The sequence below is a fragment of the Pectinophora gossypiella genome, unplaced genomic scaffold, assembly GCF_024362695.1.
Source record: "Pectinophora gossypiella unplaced genomic scaffold, ilPecGoss1.1 Pgos_49, whole genome shotgun sequence".
Taxonomy (NCBI): domain Eukaryota; kingdom Metazoa; phylum Arthropoda; class Insecta; order Lepidoptera; family Gelechiidae; genus Pectinophora; species Pectinophora gossypiella.
In genome coordinates, this window is record NW_026063259.1 from 215299 (window position 1) to 229535 (window position 14237).

General features: G+C 39.3%; 1 protein-coding gene and 1 long non-coding RNA gene across 2 annotated transcripts in view; one reads left to right on the forward strand and one right to left on the reverse strand.

The window, feature by feature from the left end:
* Positions 1-5029: 5029 nt before the first annotated feature.
* On the reverse strand, positions 5030-12639 carry LOC126381388 (uncharacterized). Its single transcript, XM_050030873.1, has 2 exons — positions 12152-12639; positions 5030-6921 (listed from the first exon to the last, which is right to left on the reverse strand). The coding sequence occupies exons 1-2, from the start codon at positions 12169-12171 to the stop codon at positions 5178-5180; spliced, it is 1764 nt and encodes a 587-aa protein (XP_049886830.1). The 5' UTR covers positions 12172-12639; the 3' UTR covers positions 5030-5177.
* A 771-nt stretch (positions 12640-13410) lies between these two features.
* LOC126381396 (uncharacterized) overlaps positions 13411-14237 on the forward strand; it is a 36433-nt gene continuing 35606 nt past the window's right edge. Inside the window, exon 1 of the long non-coding RNA XR_007568801.1 lies at positions 13411-13803. This is a non-coding gene — a long non-coding RNA (uncharacterized LOC126381396). The remainder of the gene's footprint in view (positions 13804-14237) is intronic.

A 14237-nucleotide genomic window follows, 5' to 3' on the forward strand; every position in this document is an offset into this window, starting at 1 on the left:
CGTGCTGAAGCACCGGCTGATACTGTTCTCAAATTGAAGAAACAGCTTAGGGAATTGATCACTGGTTTCTCTCCGGATGAAATAATGGATGATGAACGAAGACCACAGGCAGAATTCCCAATCATCACCGAAAAGCTGAAGGAGCTGCAGGCAAAACTTGATTTAGCAGTGAAGTCTAGGGAACGTCATCACCTTATGCGTGCTAGGGCTTTATATAATCATCTTCATCACCGTCTTGAGCGTGTAGTATGCACGGAGTCTGTCGATAGGGACATAAAATTGAAGCTGAATAAAAATCTTATAGCTTGCGGCCACTCATTGGAGAAATTGTTGACAACAAAAAACGTCATCGACCCAGAAGAGGAAAACCGGGTAAAAGGGACAGATGGTTCAGCAATTAATTTAATGAAGTGGAATATTAAGTTCGACGGCCGTACGAGTCCACATACGTTCTTGCAATCCATAAGTGAACGCGCCTCAGCGTTCGGAGTTAGTGACAATGTACTTTTCAGGTCCGCCTTTTGTTTCTTTTCGGACCAAGGTCTTCTATGGTACAGAGGTGTTAAGGAGCAGGTTTCGTCTTGGCAGGAATTGAGTGAGCTTTTAGTCCAAGAATTCGCACCCGTTGATTTTGATTATCGTTTGCTGGGGGAGATTAGAGCTCGCACCCAAGGACAGGATGAACCAACACACATCTATTTTGCAGTTATGAACTGTATGTTTTCACAATTGAAACGACCTCTTTCGGATAGTGACAAATTGGAAATTTTAACGCACAATATTAGGCCCGTTTTTAGAGAGCAGTTAGCATTGCACGACATAGCTACGATAGCTGAATTAAAAGAAAAATGCCGAAAAATAGAATCTGCGCGACAAATGACACAACTGTTTGTCGAACCACCTAAGCAGTCTATTTTAAATAATGATTTCGTGTACAAAGGCAAAACGAAACATGTAATGCCCGTCAGCGAATCCGCCAATGTTAGGGAAACGGAACAGGTCTCGGCAGTTCAGCCACCAATTCAGGCTCAAACTTTTAGGCAGCGACAACCGCCAAGTATTGAAAAGCCTAGTAGTTATCCTAATACAAAATCTGCGGCTAACAAATCAGTTTTTTGTAAAAGATGTAAGGTGTCTACTCACTCAACCGCAAGGTGTAGGGACAAGACAGTCAAATGTTTTAAATGCGGTCATTTAGGGTTTACGGTAAGGTCGTGCCCAAAATGTAACAACCCAAAAAACTAGCTTGCTCGGACAATAACGCCGATCCTCCATCGAAGGTCGAAGATGGGGATTGGAAACAATGGTTACAAGTAGTAACTAATTTTTTTAAGCTGAACAACGTAGCTCCGTTTTGTTCGAGCCCAATGATGATGACGTTCGACCATATTTGAAACTTAATGTCCTGGATTTGACAATTTACGGATTACTGGACTCAGGTGCAGCAATTTCAATTTTAGGTAATGGAGCACATACATATTTTGAGTCATTAGGTTTCACAGTACAATCTGGTAAAGACACTAATGTTACTGTAGCGGATGGTTCCCAGTGTACTTCAATTGGATTTTTAATGATGCCCATTACATTTAATGGAGTAACCAAAATTTTGAATTTTTTTATAATACCCAGTATTAAATTAAATGTTATTTTAGGCGTGGACTTTTGGCGGGCATACAATTTAATGCCAGAAATTTTTGAAAGTGTTTCCTACATGAGAGGTCCACAAAAGTTTTTAGAAATGCCAGTCAACTCTATACAAGCTTATGACAGTCTTCCCAATGACCACAAGGAGTTAGCGGAGCTTATGATAACGCAATTTCATGACATTTCTTTTGAGCGCAAGGGTTTAGGTAGGACGCATCTTACACAGCACGTCATCGACACTGGGGTTGCGCCACCGGTCAAGTGTAGACCTTATCCCATGTCACCGGAAAAGCAGAAGGAACTACATAGGGAGTTGGACAAGATGCTGGAGCTGGACGTTGTCGCCCCGAGCGAGAGTCCTTGGAACAATCCAGTCCTTATGGTTCCTAAAGCTGACGGTACATGGCGATTTTGTCTGGACTGCCGGAGGCTCAACTCTGTGACAAAAGGCGATGCTTATGCCATTCCCTACATACCCCAGATATTGGATAGCCTCAAGAATGCCAAGTACATCAGTTCTGTGGATTTTAAATCGAGCTTTTGGCAAATTCCACTCGACCCTAGCTCACAGAAGAAGACTAGTTTCACAGTGCCTGGTAGGGGGTTGTTTAAATTTAAAGTTATGCCATTCGGCCTATGCGGAGCTCCTGCTCGCCAACAACGGCTCATGGACATGTTGTTTGGACATCCTTTCTGCAGTGACGTAACTAAAGGCATGATATTCGTGTACATCGACGACATTATAGTAGTTGCTGAAGATCTAGAAACGCACATACTTCTTTTAAAAAGGCTTCACGAAAGAATACAGAGCGCCAATTTAACAATCAACTTTGAGAAGAGCAAATTCTTCCGTAGCTCTTTAAAATATCTGGGTTATGTAGTGGATGAGTTTGGGCTTAGGACGGATCCCGATAAGGTTCGTGCTGTTCTGGAGTTCCCGGTACCCAAAAATCCGAAAGAACTAAAAACCTTTCTAGGTGTCTGTTCTTGGTACCGTAGGTTTATTAGGAATTTCTCCAGCATTGCGGCACCCTTACACGCTCTTACCAGCTCAAAAACTAAATTTATCTGGAACCAAGACGCAGAAAACGCTTTTGTTACTTTAAAAAACACTTTAGTTTCAGCTCCAATTTTAGCCTGCCCTGATTTTAGAAAACCATTTTCAGTTCACTGCGATGCATCTAATTTTGGCGTAGGAGGTGTGTTAGCGCAGAATATTGATGGCCATGACCGACCTATCGCTTATATCAGCAGATCCCTTAACAAAAACGAACGTAACTATAGTGCTACCGAAAGGGAGGCGTTAGCAGTTGTGTACGCGGTTGAAAAATTTGAACCATATTTAGGTAGTAGACCATTCACCGTCGTAACCGATCACGCTTCACTTAGGTGGTTCATGAATTTGGAGAATCCTACGGGACGCTTAGCTCGTTGGAGTTGTAGGATATCCCAATTTAATTTTAAAATCGAGCATAGGAAAGGGAAGGATAATGTCGTCCCTGATGCCCTCTCACGATTGCTGCATGTGGATGCCATCGATGCTCCAAATGCAGGAACCGGTGATGAGTGGTATGATAAGGTTTTCTCTGGATGTACGGCTTATCCCAAAAAATATCCCAATTATCGCGTCGAAAATGGTACTCTTCTACGATACAGCAAGGGTAAGTATGCCCTGACTCAGGAGTTTGATTGGAAGATTGTTGTGCCAAAGTCAAACCGTCTGCAGGTCATGTCCGAAAACCACGAACCACCGACCTCGGCACACCTCGGAGTGTTTAAAACGCACCGTAGGTTGTGTTTGAGGTATTTCTGGCCAGGAATGTACCGCGACGTGCTTGATTTTGTCAACAAATGTAGTATTTGTTCCGCTTATAAGCACAGGACCAAACTCACTCCTGGGATCATGGGTCAGCCTAAGCAGTGCTATAGGCCGTTTCAAGCTGTATCCGTAGATTTGGTAGGACCTCTTCCACGATCACGTTCGGGTTACATGCACCTTTTAGTAGTAACATGCTGTTTTTAAAAGTACACCATGTTATTTCCACTTCGTCGAGCGACTAGTGCTGCAGTAGCACAGACTGGCAGGTGATCTAGACATTGACCTTTTTAATACTAGTTGCACTGCGGCAAGGCGTCTCTTAAGTCAGAGTTTCTTCGTTGAATAAATCAATAACCTTTTGCATTGTGTTCTACCATATTAATTACATTATTATTATTATTTCTTGTTTACCTATTTTGTAAGTGCTCTTTATAGCATTTTTCTTTTTAGTCAAGTTGTGTCTATTGGTGAGGACCTGTAAATGGCTGTTTGTTTTTTAATATGAACTATTATTTTGTAATATTAGCTGTTGGTCTTCCAATAAAATAAATAAATAAATAAATAAATAAATAAGTAGCTAAAAACTTTGAGAATTATGTGCTTCTAGCTCACGGGATTCCTGAAACCGTAATTACCGACAATGGGGTTCAATTCACGGGATCAGAATTCAGTGGCCTTCCCAAGAAGTACAATATTCCACGAGTTCACTACGGGCCTAGGTACACGCCACAGATTAACATGGTGGAAAGGTACAACAAAACAGTCATGACAGCTGTTTCGTCTTATGTAGCTGACGATCATAGGACATGGGATCTTCATTTATTTAAGGTGCAATTTGCAATAAATAGTGCGGTGAACGAAACCACTGGTTTCAGTCCTTTCTTTTTGGTCCATGGCCGGGAACCAATTATTAACGGTTCCTTTTATAAAAATGACGTAAGGGAATACGAGGTCTCTATGCCAAGGGACGAGTATGCGGGTGAATTTGGGGTCCTTCGGGATATTTTTAAAAAGGTTCGGGATAATATCGAGAAGGCTCACACGACGAACGCGAAGTACTACAACCTGCGACGCCGTAACGTCAATACTTTGCGCGAAGGGCAAGTAGTGTGGCGAAAAACGTACGTACAGAGTGACGCCGCAAATTTTAAAGCCTCGAAACTTGCCCCAAAATACGAGCAGTGCGTAGTTAAAAAGGTCTTGTCACCCTTAGTATACGAATTGGTTTCATTTAGTGGCAAGAACTTAGGTTCTTGGCATATAAAAGATTTAAAAAATTAATTTTCAAATTGCCCCGTGTTCCCCTAGTCATATTTTTTTTTTAAAACAATTTTTTCCGGCTTGGATCAGTATATTTGGCTCAATTTCTAAATTTACATTTATAAAGAAAGCTACAGTATTTTTCCTTTTCATAATTAGCTTTCATAACATTTTAATTTAGAAAAATAAAACTTTGGTGTGTTTACTTGTGTCATTAGGACCTAGTCAAGTTTCGGGAGCGCGGGACACTATTTTTAAAAAGAAACTAATGAATTTGAATTAGTTAAATGTATATTAAAATAAAACTTAAAGTACGGCGAGACATGTGCACAGAGTCGGATGCGCTACATGAATGATTTTAATGCTAACTTAAAGTTCTAGCTAAATCTAAGAGGAAAGCGTGGGAGTCAGGCCACCGCGGTGGTCTGTCTACAGAATGTGCTGACATGCTGTTCTAGGCAGCATGCACTGTCACCGTTCTTCGGGCTAGGGGTGGCATAACTCCTCCCTCCTCAAGCACGAAATCATCCGACGATTTTGAGTCTTGGTGATTTCGTGTAAAATTGAAAACTTTAAATTTCCATATAATAATAGTAATGATACTTATAATTAAGATTACATAAAGGAATATAGTAGCTAAGCTCACACTACGAGTGTCTATTATTTCACTTTCACTGATATCACTGTTAAACCTTTCACTGTTTAATACGTTAGAGAGATGCTTCAAGTTATCCAAAGACACGCCTTTAATGTCCACCTTAGATAATTCCGTGGTAACGTTCATCTTCAGGAAGTCGGGCTTAGGTAAACCAATTACGGGTGTAACCTTGAAATGGAAATCGGCAGCAATGGACCTCCGGCGGTTTAATTTAAAGTTCTCTATGTAGAGTTCGCAGTCTTCAGCATTGGAAATAAGGTAAGTACCCTGAATCTGTCTTTTGATTGTGTCGTCATTACATTTTTCAGTAAGTATTTGGCTGCTCCTGGTGTAGACAATCCAATTGGCAGGATCGATCCTCTGGATCTTGATATCTTCCACGTGGACAGGGTAAACTCTGCAGAGGGTGAGATTAGAATGAAACCGCATCAGCTGCTCAACACAGGTTCGTTCAGGATAAATAACCTGGTCATTCTCCTTGCACAGGAACTGTCCCGGGGCTAGCTCGTCGCAGGGACTGTTGATGGGGTGGTATTTCGGACCTTTCGCCAAAAGGTAAGGATATTTAGGAATTATAACATAGGTAAGGTTTGTTGATGGCTTAAACATGGGTAATGAATAAATTTTAAAATAATTATAAATATTTCCATCTATTAAAGGAATTTCTAAAATGAACGTAATCTGATTTTCTTTCATATATGACTTAACAACTATAGTTTTTTCAATTTTTATCAAGTTATTTAGGTTTACAGGATATACTAAATTATCATACTTGGCTACAGATTCCAGTATTTTGAGAAACTCATCTGAATTTATGATGGATTGGTGTAACACTGAGACTTTACTCAAGGCTAAAACAGTTTCAATTTCACTAATAGTCAAGTATATAGTTCTGAAGTTTCCAATGAACAGTTTGAACAAGCTTAACATATATGTATTATAAACGGAGTTATTTTCTTTCGATGCTATGTATTTAACAATTTTTTCTATACGTTTAAGACGTTCGTCTAATATTAACGTGTTATTATGTAATGTCTCGGTGCTATTTATTAAACCATCTAACATTTTAGATACAATAATTAATTTCTTTTCTGTATGTATTTGATTGCCTTTAAGTTCAGAGATCAATTTGTCATATTTAATCGCGTCTTCATGGTCTAGATTCCCTGTGACTACTTTTATTAAAGAACCAAGAGGGTTTAGGATGCCTCTCTTAAATCTGCTAGACGGAACAAGTTGCCTGAATTTGTTAATGGTTATATTATACAAATCATACGCGTGTAACCTTATATTATAAAACTCATGTGAAAAAGGTTTATTAACATCTACCAATTTATCAAACTCTAAAAACTTATTAACGTTAAATTTAAGGGTTTCCTTTATATCATTCAAATCTAAAACTTTAATAACTGTCCATTTATCTTCTTGTCGATATGCTTGTCCCAACTTGACAGGCAATATCCCGGGGTTGTCCTTAATGTTTTGAAGTTGAAGGCTGTGGCTCATCTGAAGGTACAGAACCATCAGGCTTAAGCACCACCTGTGGAGGACGTTTAACATTTTTAATTGGAATCCTTGTTTCCTTGGCGCCTCTTTGTACGGGTACGACATTTCTATCTGTTGGACCTATTACCTTTACCTTTTGATACCGGGCCTTATCTTTACTTTTTCGTGTGTTAATATCTTTACTGAATATAATGTCGCCTACTTCTAAATTTGGTACAGCTTCGCCACCTTTCTGTTTCCTAATTTTTTCCTTCTTTTCTAACATGTCCTTACTAATGTAATTGTATAAATATTTCATGCGCTTGTGATGATCTTTTAGCAATTGTTGGGTATATGTTTTTTCAAAATTTATATCAAACGCCTGATTAACACTGGTGTGACCGAAAACTATTTCAAAGGGTGCGAGGCCTGTCGTAGAATGAATGGTGTTATTATAAGCTAGAATAGAATAAGTCATTATGGAGGCTGCATCAGTATATTTTTGGTCATATTTGGCAAGACGGTAAATGTCTATTAAGGTCGAATGAAATCGTTCTACTATGCCTGTCGAATTTGGATTGTTTGGCGTAGTAATGTGAAGTTCAATTTTATGTAGGGCCATAAACTCTTTCATTAACTCGTTATTAAATTCAGTCCCTGGATCACTAGATATTTTTTTTGGAATTCCATAAAAGGTAAAATACTTCATTAGAGCACGTACAACTTCGGGAGTGGAACGATTTGATATTTCGATCGCTTGACCTAATCTACTAAAAGCATCAACAAGTGTTAGGTAGTAGACTCCTTCAATACAGAAAAGGTCTATAAATAGCTCTTGAAATGGCGAATTTTGAGTCTGCGTAAGTTGTAATACGGGTTTAAGAGGTTTTCTATCATATTTCATTTTCCTGCACGCTTCGCAAGCGTTGATGACTGCTGCTGTTATCTCCATCATATTTTCCCAATAGTAGTTTCTTCGTATCCGGACTGCAGTTTCTTTGATACCACGATGGCACGTTGCTCCTTCATGGTATTTGGCGATGATTGCTCTCTGTTCTCTCTCATCTTCCACATTAATCACTCTTTCAGTGCATTCATAGAAGTCAACCGATCCCTTCTTGAACAATTCTATAATAATTTTCGAAAAATCCCTTCTGTGTGTCTCCTTTTCAAAGTAAATGAAATATTTAATATTTGGCCTGATGTATTCCTTCAGAAATTTCTTTATTAACTCGTCATTGTTTGTGGGTAAAAAGATTTCTAAAATTTTTTGCTTTTTGTTAGACAGATTTTTTACTTGGAGTTCGTTCCTAAACCACTGGTAGACTAAAATTTGGTTTGGCTTTGTATCAATCGCCTCGTGTAGAATAGGAATACCATGGGATTCGAGTTCTGTTCCCGAATGAGCTGTTTCAGTTGAACTTTTGTCAGAGACAATAGGATAGTCCATTTCTTCAATGTCGGATATTGTCATAGTAGCCGATGAGTCAGAAATAGTTATGGTGCCAGAATTATCCTTTTCTTTTCCTAACTGAGCCACTCTGTCATCAATTTCTTTCATAAATGATTTTAGGTCATCGTCAACGTTAACCACCATGGATTCTCGGTCATTGTCATCGTCAGAGTCTAAAGCATTAATCTTTATGCGAGAGAGAGCATCAGCGTTTGTGTTTTGCTTTCCGCTCTTATGGATAACCTCAAAGTCGTACTCTTGGAGTCGTAGTCTCCAGCGAGTCAACTTGCTATTCGGATCTTTAAGTGAATAGAGCCATGCAAGTGGTCTATGGTCTGTATAAATACGAAATTTATGACCATAAAGATATGGCCTAAAATGTTTTACGGCCCAAATTATGGCTAGTAGCTCTCGCTCTATTGTGCTGTATCGTGTTTCAGTGTCGCTTAATGTTCTACTAGCGTACGCAATAGGTTGGTCTTGTCCTATGGGGCCCTGTGAAAGTACAGCGCCTAAAGCTACTGCAGAAGCGTCTGTCGTAAGTATGTACGGTTTAGTAGGATCTGGAAACTATAACAAAGGTGCACTCGTAAGGAGCTCTTTACATTTCTCGAAAGCTTCAATATATTTCTGATCAATTGTAATTCTGTTTCGCTTTTTTAAACACGCTGTTAATGGTTGTGTCAATTTTGCAAAGTCTTTAATAAATCGTCGATAGTATCCCACTAAGCCTAAAAAGCTTTTGATTTCAGTGGTCGTTTTGGGGAGAGGATAATTTTGAATTGCTGTGATTTTATCATTATTGGGTCTTAGTCCGTCTTTTGTTATAGTATGTCCCAAATAAAGCACTTCTTTTCTCAGGAACTCAGATTTATCGAGCTGAACCTTGAGATTAGTCTTTCGCAGTCTGTCAAATACAGTTCGTAATTTGTCCAAGTGTTCCTGTAAGCTGGCCGAAAATATAATTATATCATCCAAATACACCAAACAATGGATGCCTTGTAACCCGCGTAACACATTGTCCATTGCTCTTTGAAAAGTTGCTGGAGCGGTTTTAAGTCCAAAAGGCATGCGGAGGAACTCATAGTGGCCAAATTGCGTACTGAAAGCTGTTTTTTGCCTGTCCTCCTCATTCACTTCAATCTGGTGGTACCCACTAGCAAGATCTAGTGTAGTGAAGTAAGAACTCTTTCCAAGTTTGTCAAAGATATCGTTTATATTCGGCAAGGGGTATTTGTCATCGACTGTCAAGTCATTTAAACGTCTGTAGTCTATAACCATCCTATATTTTATCTCACCTGAGGCGTCTCGTTTTTTGGGCACTAAATGTACCGGGGAACTCCAAGGAGAGTGGGATTCGCGTATAACATTGTCCTGTAAAAGTTTTTCAACTTGTCTTTTAATTTCTTCAGATTGGAAAGGAGGTTGTCTATAAGGTCTTGTATAAACTGGGTCTTCATTTTTTGTACGTATAAAGTGCTTAACTTGACTAGAAAATGACAGTGGCAGTTGATCGCTGTAGAATATATCTTTATATTCTTTGCATAGACGAACAATACAGTCACGTTCTTCAGTACTCATATGGTCCAGTCTTAGTTTTGTCAAATTTTGTAAAAGTATGCTGTCATAGTAAATGTCACTGGTGCGTGTCTCGTCGCTTGTAAAATTTACGTCATTATCAATTGTTTTATATTCTGCTGTCGGAAATGGGGCTGTTACAACAATGTCAATTCCCTTTTCTAAGGTGTTCTGAATAACCGTGGTGGCGTAACCCTTGTTGCAGGTTACTAGAGCATCAGGCATTCGCACACCATCACAAAATTTTGTATGATTTAAAATGGCTTGCCCTGAGTATAAGTCAGTAGGCACTTTTACTCTCATTTCAGCTCGTGGGGGAAGATTTATTACGTACTCGGTAAAATTGTGAACAATAGGGATGTCTGTGGTTTTCGTTTTCAGTACTGCATTTTTAAGGTCAATAATGGCTTCAATTTTTGTCAATAAGTCATTACCAATTAGACCGTCATATCTCGGGTCTACTTCATACAGATAAAATTTATGAAGGTCAGTGGTATTAAAAGTTGGTGTTAGGGGAATATGAATAACCTCATTATGTCTTGAGCTGGCATGCGTGCTTACGACTTCAAACGGTTCGTGAATAACTAGTGGCAAAAAGTACTGGTAGGCCTTTTGAGGGCTTAAGAACGAACGGGTGCTACCGGTGTCGATCATAAGCTTTGCGTTAATTTCCGGTAAATAAATGTACGGTAATTTTAATTTGACGTCACAATTTATTTCTATAATTTGTCTTTCCCTACTGAGGCCCGTATGTAAAAATTTTCAACATGCTGCTCGTTTGACTCCTCCGCTCCATGGAGAGTACGAGTCGTATCTAGTGGCTCCGCCTTATCATTGCATTGATAAGAGTAGTCTTGCGTGGGCGCATCGCATTCATACGTATCGAAGGCATACGGATAGTGATCCGCCTGGCTGGGATAACTCTCCGTGTAAGTGTCAAAACATTCGATCGGATGCTCATTGTATAATTCTGTTTCATTTACACGAAAACCTTGGCCTGTTTTTTGTGGAGCGGTACGCATGGAAACATCATTAGTAAAATTTTTGGAATAAAAATTTGGCTGTGGAGGTCTAATAGTTTGTTGCTGTCCAAACTGCTGGGGCCGCATCGCTGGTAGTTGTTGTAGGCCTTGAGGTGGTCTATACCCAAAGGGGGTGGGTTGGATAGGGCGATAACCAAATTGTTGGTTGTTTTGCTGTAGGTTTGGTCGGTAACCAAACTGCTGATATTGATTTTGTAAGTTTGGTCGATAGCCAAACTGCTGGTTACTTTGTTGAGGGGGTCCGAACTGTCGGTTAACAGGTATACCAAACTTAAAATTGGTTTGAGTATTGTTAGGAATGTTTCCTATGTATTTAGCAAATCCTTGGTTTTGAGGGATATTTGGATGAGATATATTAGAAGGAAATTTAAAGGGCACTGCTGGTACTTGAGGCTTATTCGTTTTATTTTTACGCTGATATTGTTCGTGGAAATCCACTTCCTCGAGCACTACACTTAGGGCGTCCTCTAATGTTTCAGGTGATTTTAATCGGACAATGCGTAGCATCTCCTCGGGCAAGTTAAATAGAAAAACATTTAAAGCTAATCTGTTGTAAATCGTGATTTTGCTTTGCCGCATATTCTCGTCATCTATTATATTAACTTTAGCTATAAGGTTTGCTCTAATCGATTGAACATGGTTACAAAATTCATGATAGGATTGGTTTGGTTTGATTTTTAAACCTTCTAATTGCATAGCTATACTCTCTTCGGTTCTAGGATCACCGAAATGCTGAATCAATAGCGTTTTGAATTCATCCCATGTACGGATGTCCTCTCGCTCACTGATAAGGGCCGCTGCATTATCAGTAAGACGGCTGGTAATGGTATGCATAATATAAGCATTCTGAGCATCGCTCCCTCTAAATTTTTCAATAACATATTCGCACTTACGAATAAATAAATTCAGGTGTCTTTTGTCTCCGTTAAATAGGGGTATAATTTTTGAAAATTCACTCGGAATCAAATTGACCTCCGCCATTTTAAAACACAATCAAATCAATTATATCACACAAAATCTTAAATCTAGCATGCACACACCTTATCTATAATCTTAATGTAATTAATGTAACTATTTAAATATAAAATAAGAACGATTTTGAGTTCTATATTTTTAGTAAAAAAATCAGAGTACGTATCACTGAGAGAAGTCCGATCTCAGATTAATATTGGAACAAAGATAAGCGAAGGAAGGCGAAAAGTCGTACTCACCAACCCCCGGCTGCTTCCATGTCCTTAGTGTCCTGTCGCCTTAGAACACTCAGTGTGTCCCGTAAGTGTGACAAAATTTATTTGGTTCGCAGGATCCGGTCCGACGCTTTACTGCACTGGTACAGTTTTTACACACGACGATATTGAGTCCAAAAACCGCACGTAGGGCGAGTTCGAGCCCTATAAGCAGCACACGCACGGTAACGACACGGATCCTACCGGCTGCGCCAGTCAAGTTTCGGGAGCGCGGGACACTATTTTTAAAAAGAAACTAATGAATTTGAATTAGTTAAATGTATATTAAAATAAAACTTAAAGTACGGCGAGACATGTGCACAGAGTCGGATGCGCTACATGAATGATTTTAATGCTAACTTAAAGTTCTAGCTAAATCTAAGAGGAAAGCGTGGGAGTCAGGCCACCGCGGTGGTCTGTCTACAGAATGTGCTGACATGCTGTTCTAGGCAGCATGCACTGTCACCGTTCTTCGGGCTAGGGGTGGCATAACTACCTAGTAACAACCTACGTATATTTATACAGCCTGTTTATGACAAACACGTTTTTTTTTATGTAGTCTTTTGATTTTAAAATAACTACATTTAACAATAAATGTTTTTATGTTTAATGTTTTTTTTTTAGTGTGTTTATGGTGCACTGATAAGGCCCATACACACTAGCGTCTGCAACGCAGCGTTTTTATGAACGCTCAATATAGCGTTTTTATGTTTTTTTGTTTAGGCGGTTATAGCCAAATATTTAGTATAGTTTTTTATTATTTACGTTGCTCGTGTCAACAAAATTTTTTTAATGGGCATTATAGTAGCCGTTGTAAATTAAGTTTAGTTAGGGAACCTTATTAGGTTACTCTTTGTTTTATTTTCCCTTTTCGACGGAGCGGGTAGTGACTCCTTAAATAAGCCTCTAACAACTGTTGTTTTGTTTTTTGTCTTTGTCTTTAGAATAGGGGTATCGAGTGACACTATGAGAGTCGTCAGCTCAACAGGGGTATGATTGTGGGTAACATCCAGTGAAATGGATACTGGGTGCTACTTTATGAAAGAAGTGAAAGGTGATCAATGAATGGTGAAGAATAACAGGTCGGGGTAATTGTTGTGCTTAGGGTTGTGCTGTTTATAAGTTTGAGTTGTGCTTCGTTACGTCCATAGAATTGTTTTGTCGTCTCGTCTTTAGAGACAGTTTTTTTTTTTTTTAAATTTAGACTGGTTGTGCGCTCCAGGCTCTATGGCTGAGGGCAGCCGTGTTTCTCACCCAGTTCGAAACCTCTCGTGGGTAGGGGGGTATTGTAACGAAGCATTTCGGACCAACGAGCCTTGTAGCGACATCTTGTGGTTTCTGGCGATATAACATTGTTTTTATATTTTACCCGCAGGAAATCACAGATGGCGCTGCAGGGTTATCGATGGGCCCGAATATTTTTAATTATTTTATTTTCTTCAAAATTTGGTATATTAAAATTATCTGCAACATTTATTTTTGATATATTATAATTATATTGTTTAAATTTTGGGATCAAACAAGTCGATCGATTGTTGTCGTTGATTCGGCGAATTTATGGTTTGGTAGATTTTATTTTGGTTGGCAACATTGTTGGTTCGTGTGTCAGACTGACAGCTGGCTCAGCTGAGAGACAGGTTTTGGGAAAGTGGGGTCGTCGCGAGAGCGCCGGAGACTCCATTGCCGAAACCCGAATGTGGGCAAATTAAAGCCACAATGTTTCGGCGGCATCAAGAGCCGATGTCTTGATTAATAGAAATAGCTTAACCGAGATGCAACATCACTGAAATCCCATCGCCGAAGGTCCAGTGGGTGGGTTTAGGTTTCATCCGAGCGATGCCCAACTATCCCGGATGAACCTATGGGGTTTTTTTTTCTTTAAGTTTTTAACGTTTTAAAGTTTTAACGTTTTTTTGCAAGTTTTTAACGTCTAACGTTTTGCTAGTTTAATGTAAGAAGAAGTTTATGATTGGATCAGATGATTTCAACAATGTTTTGTGAATGAAGATTCCTACTGTTTTCTTCTGCGTTTGCAAGTTATTTCAAGCTTCATTACGGCGGAGCTTGCCTT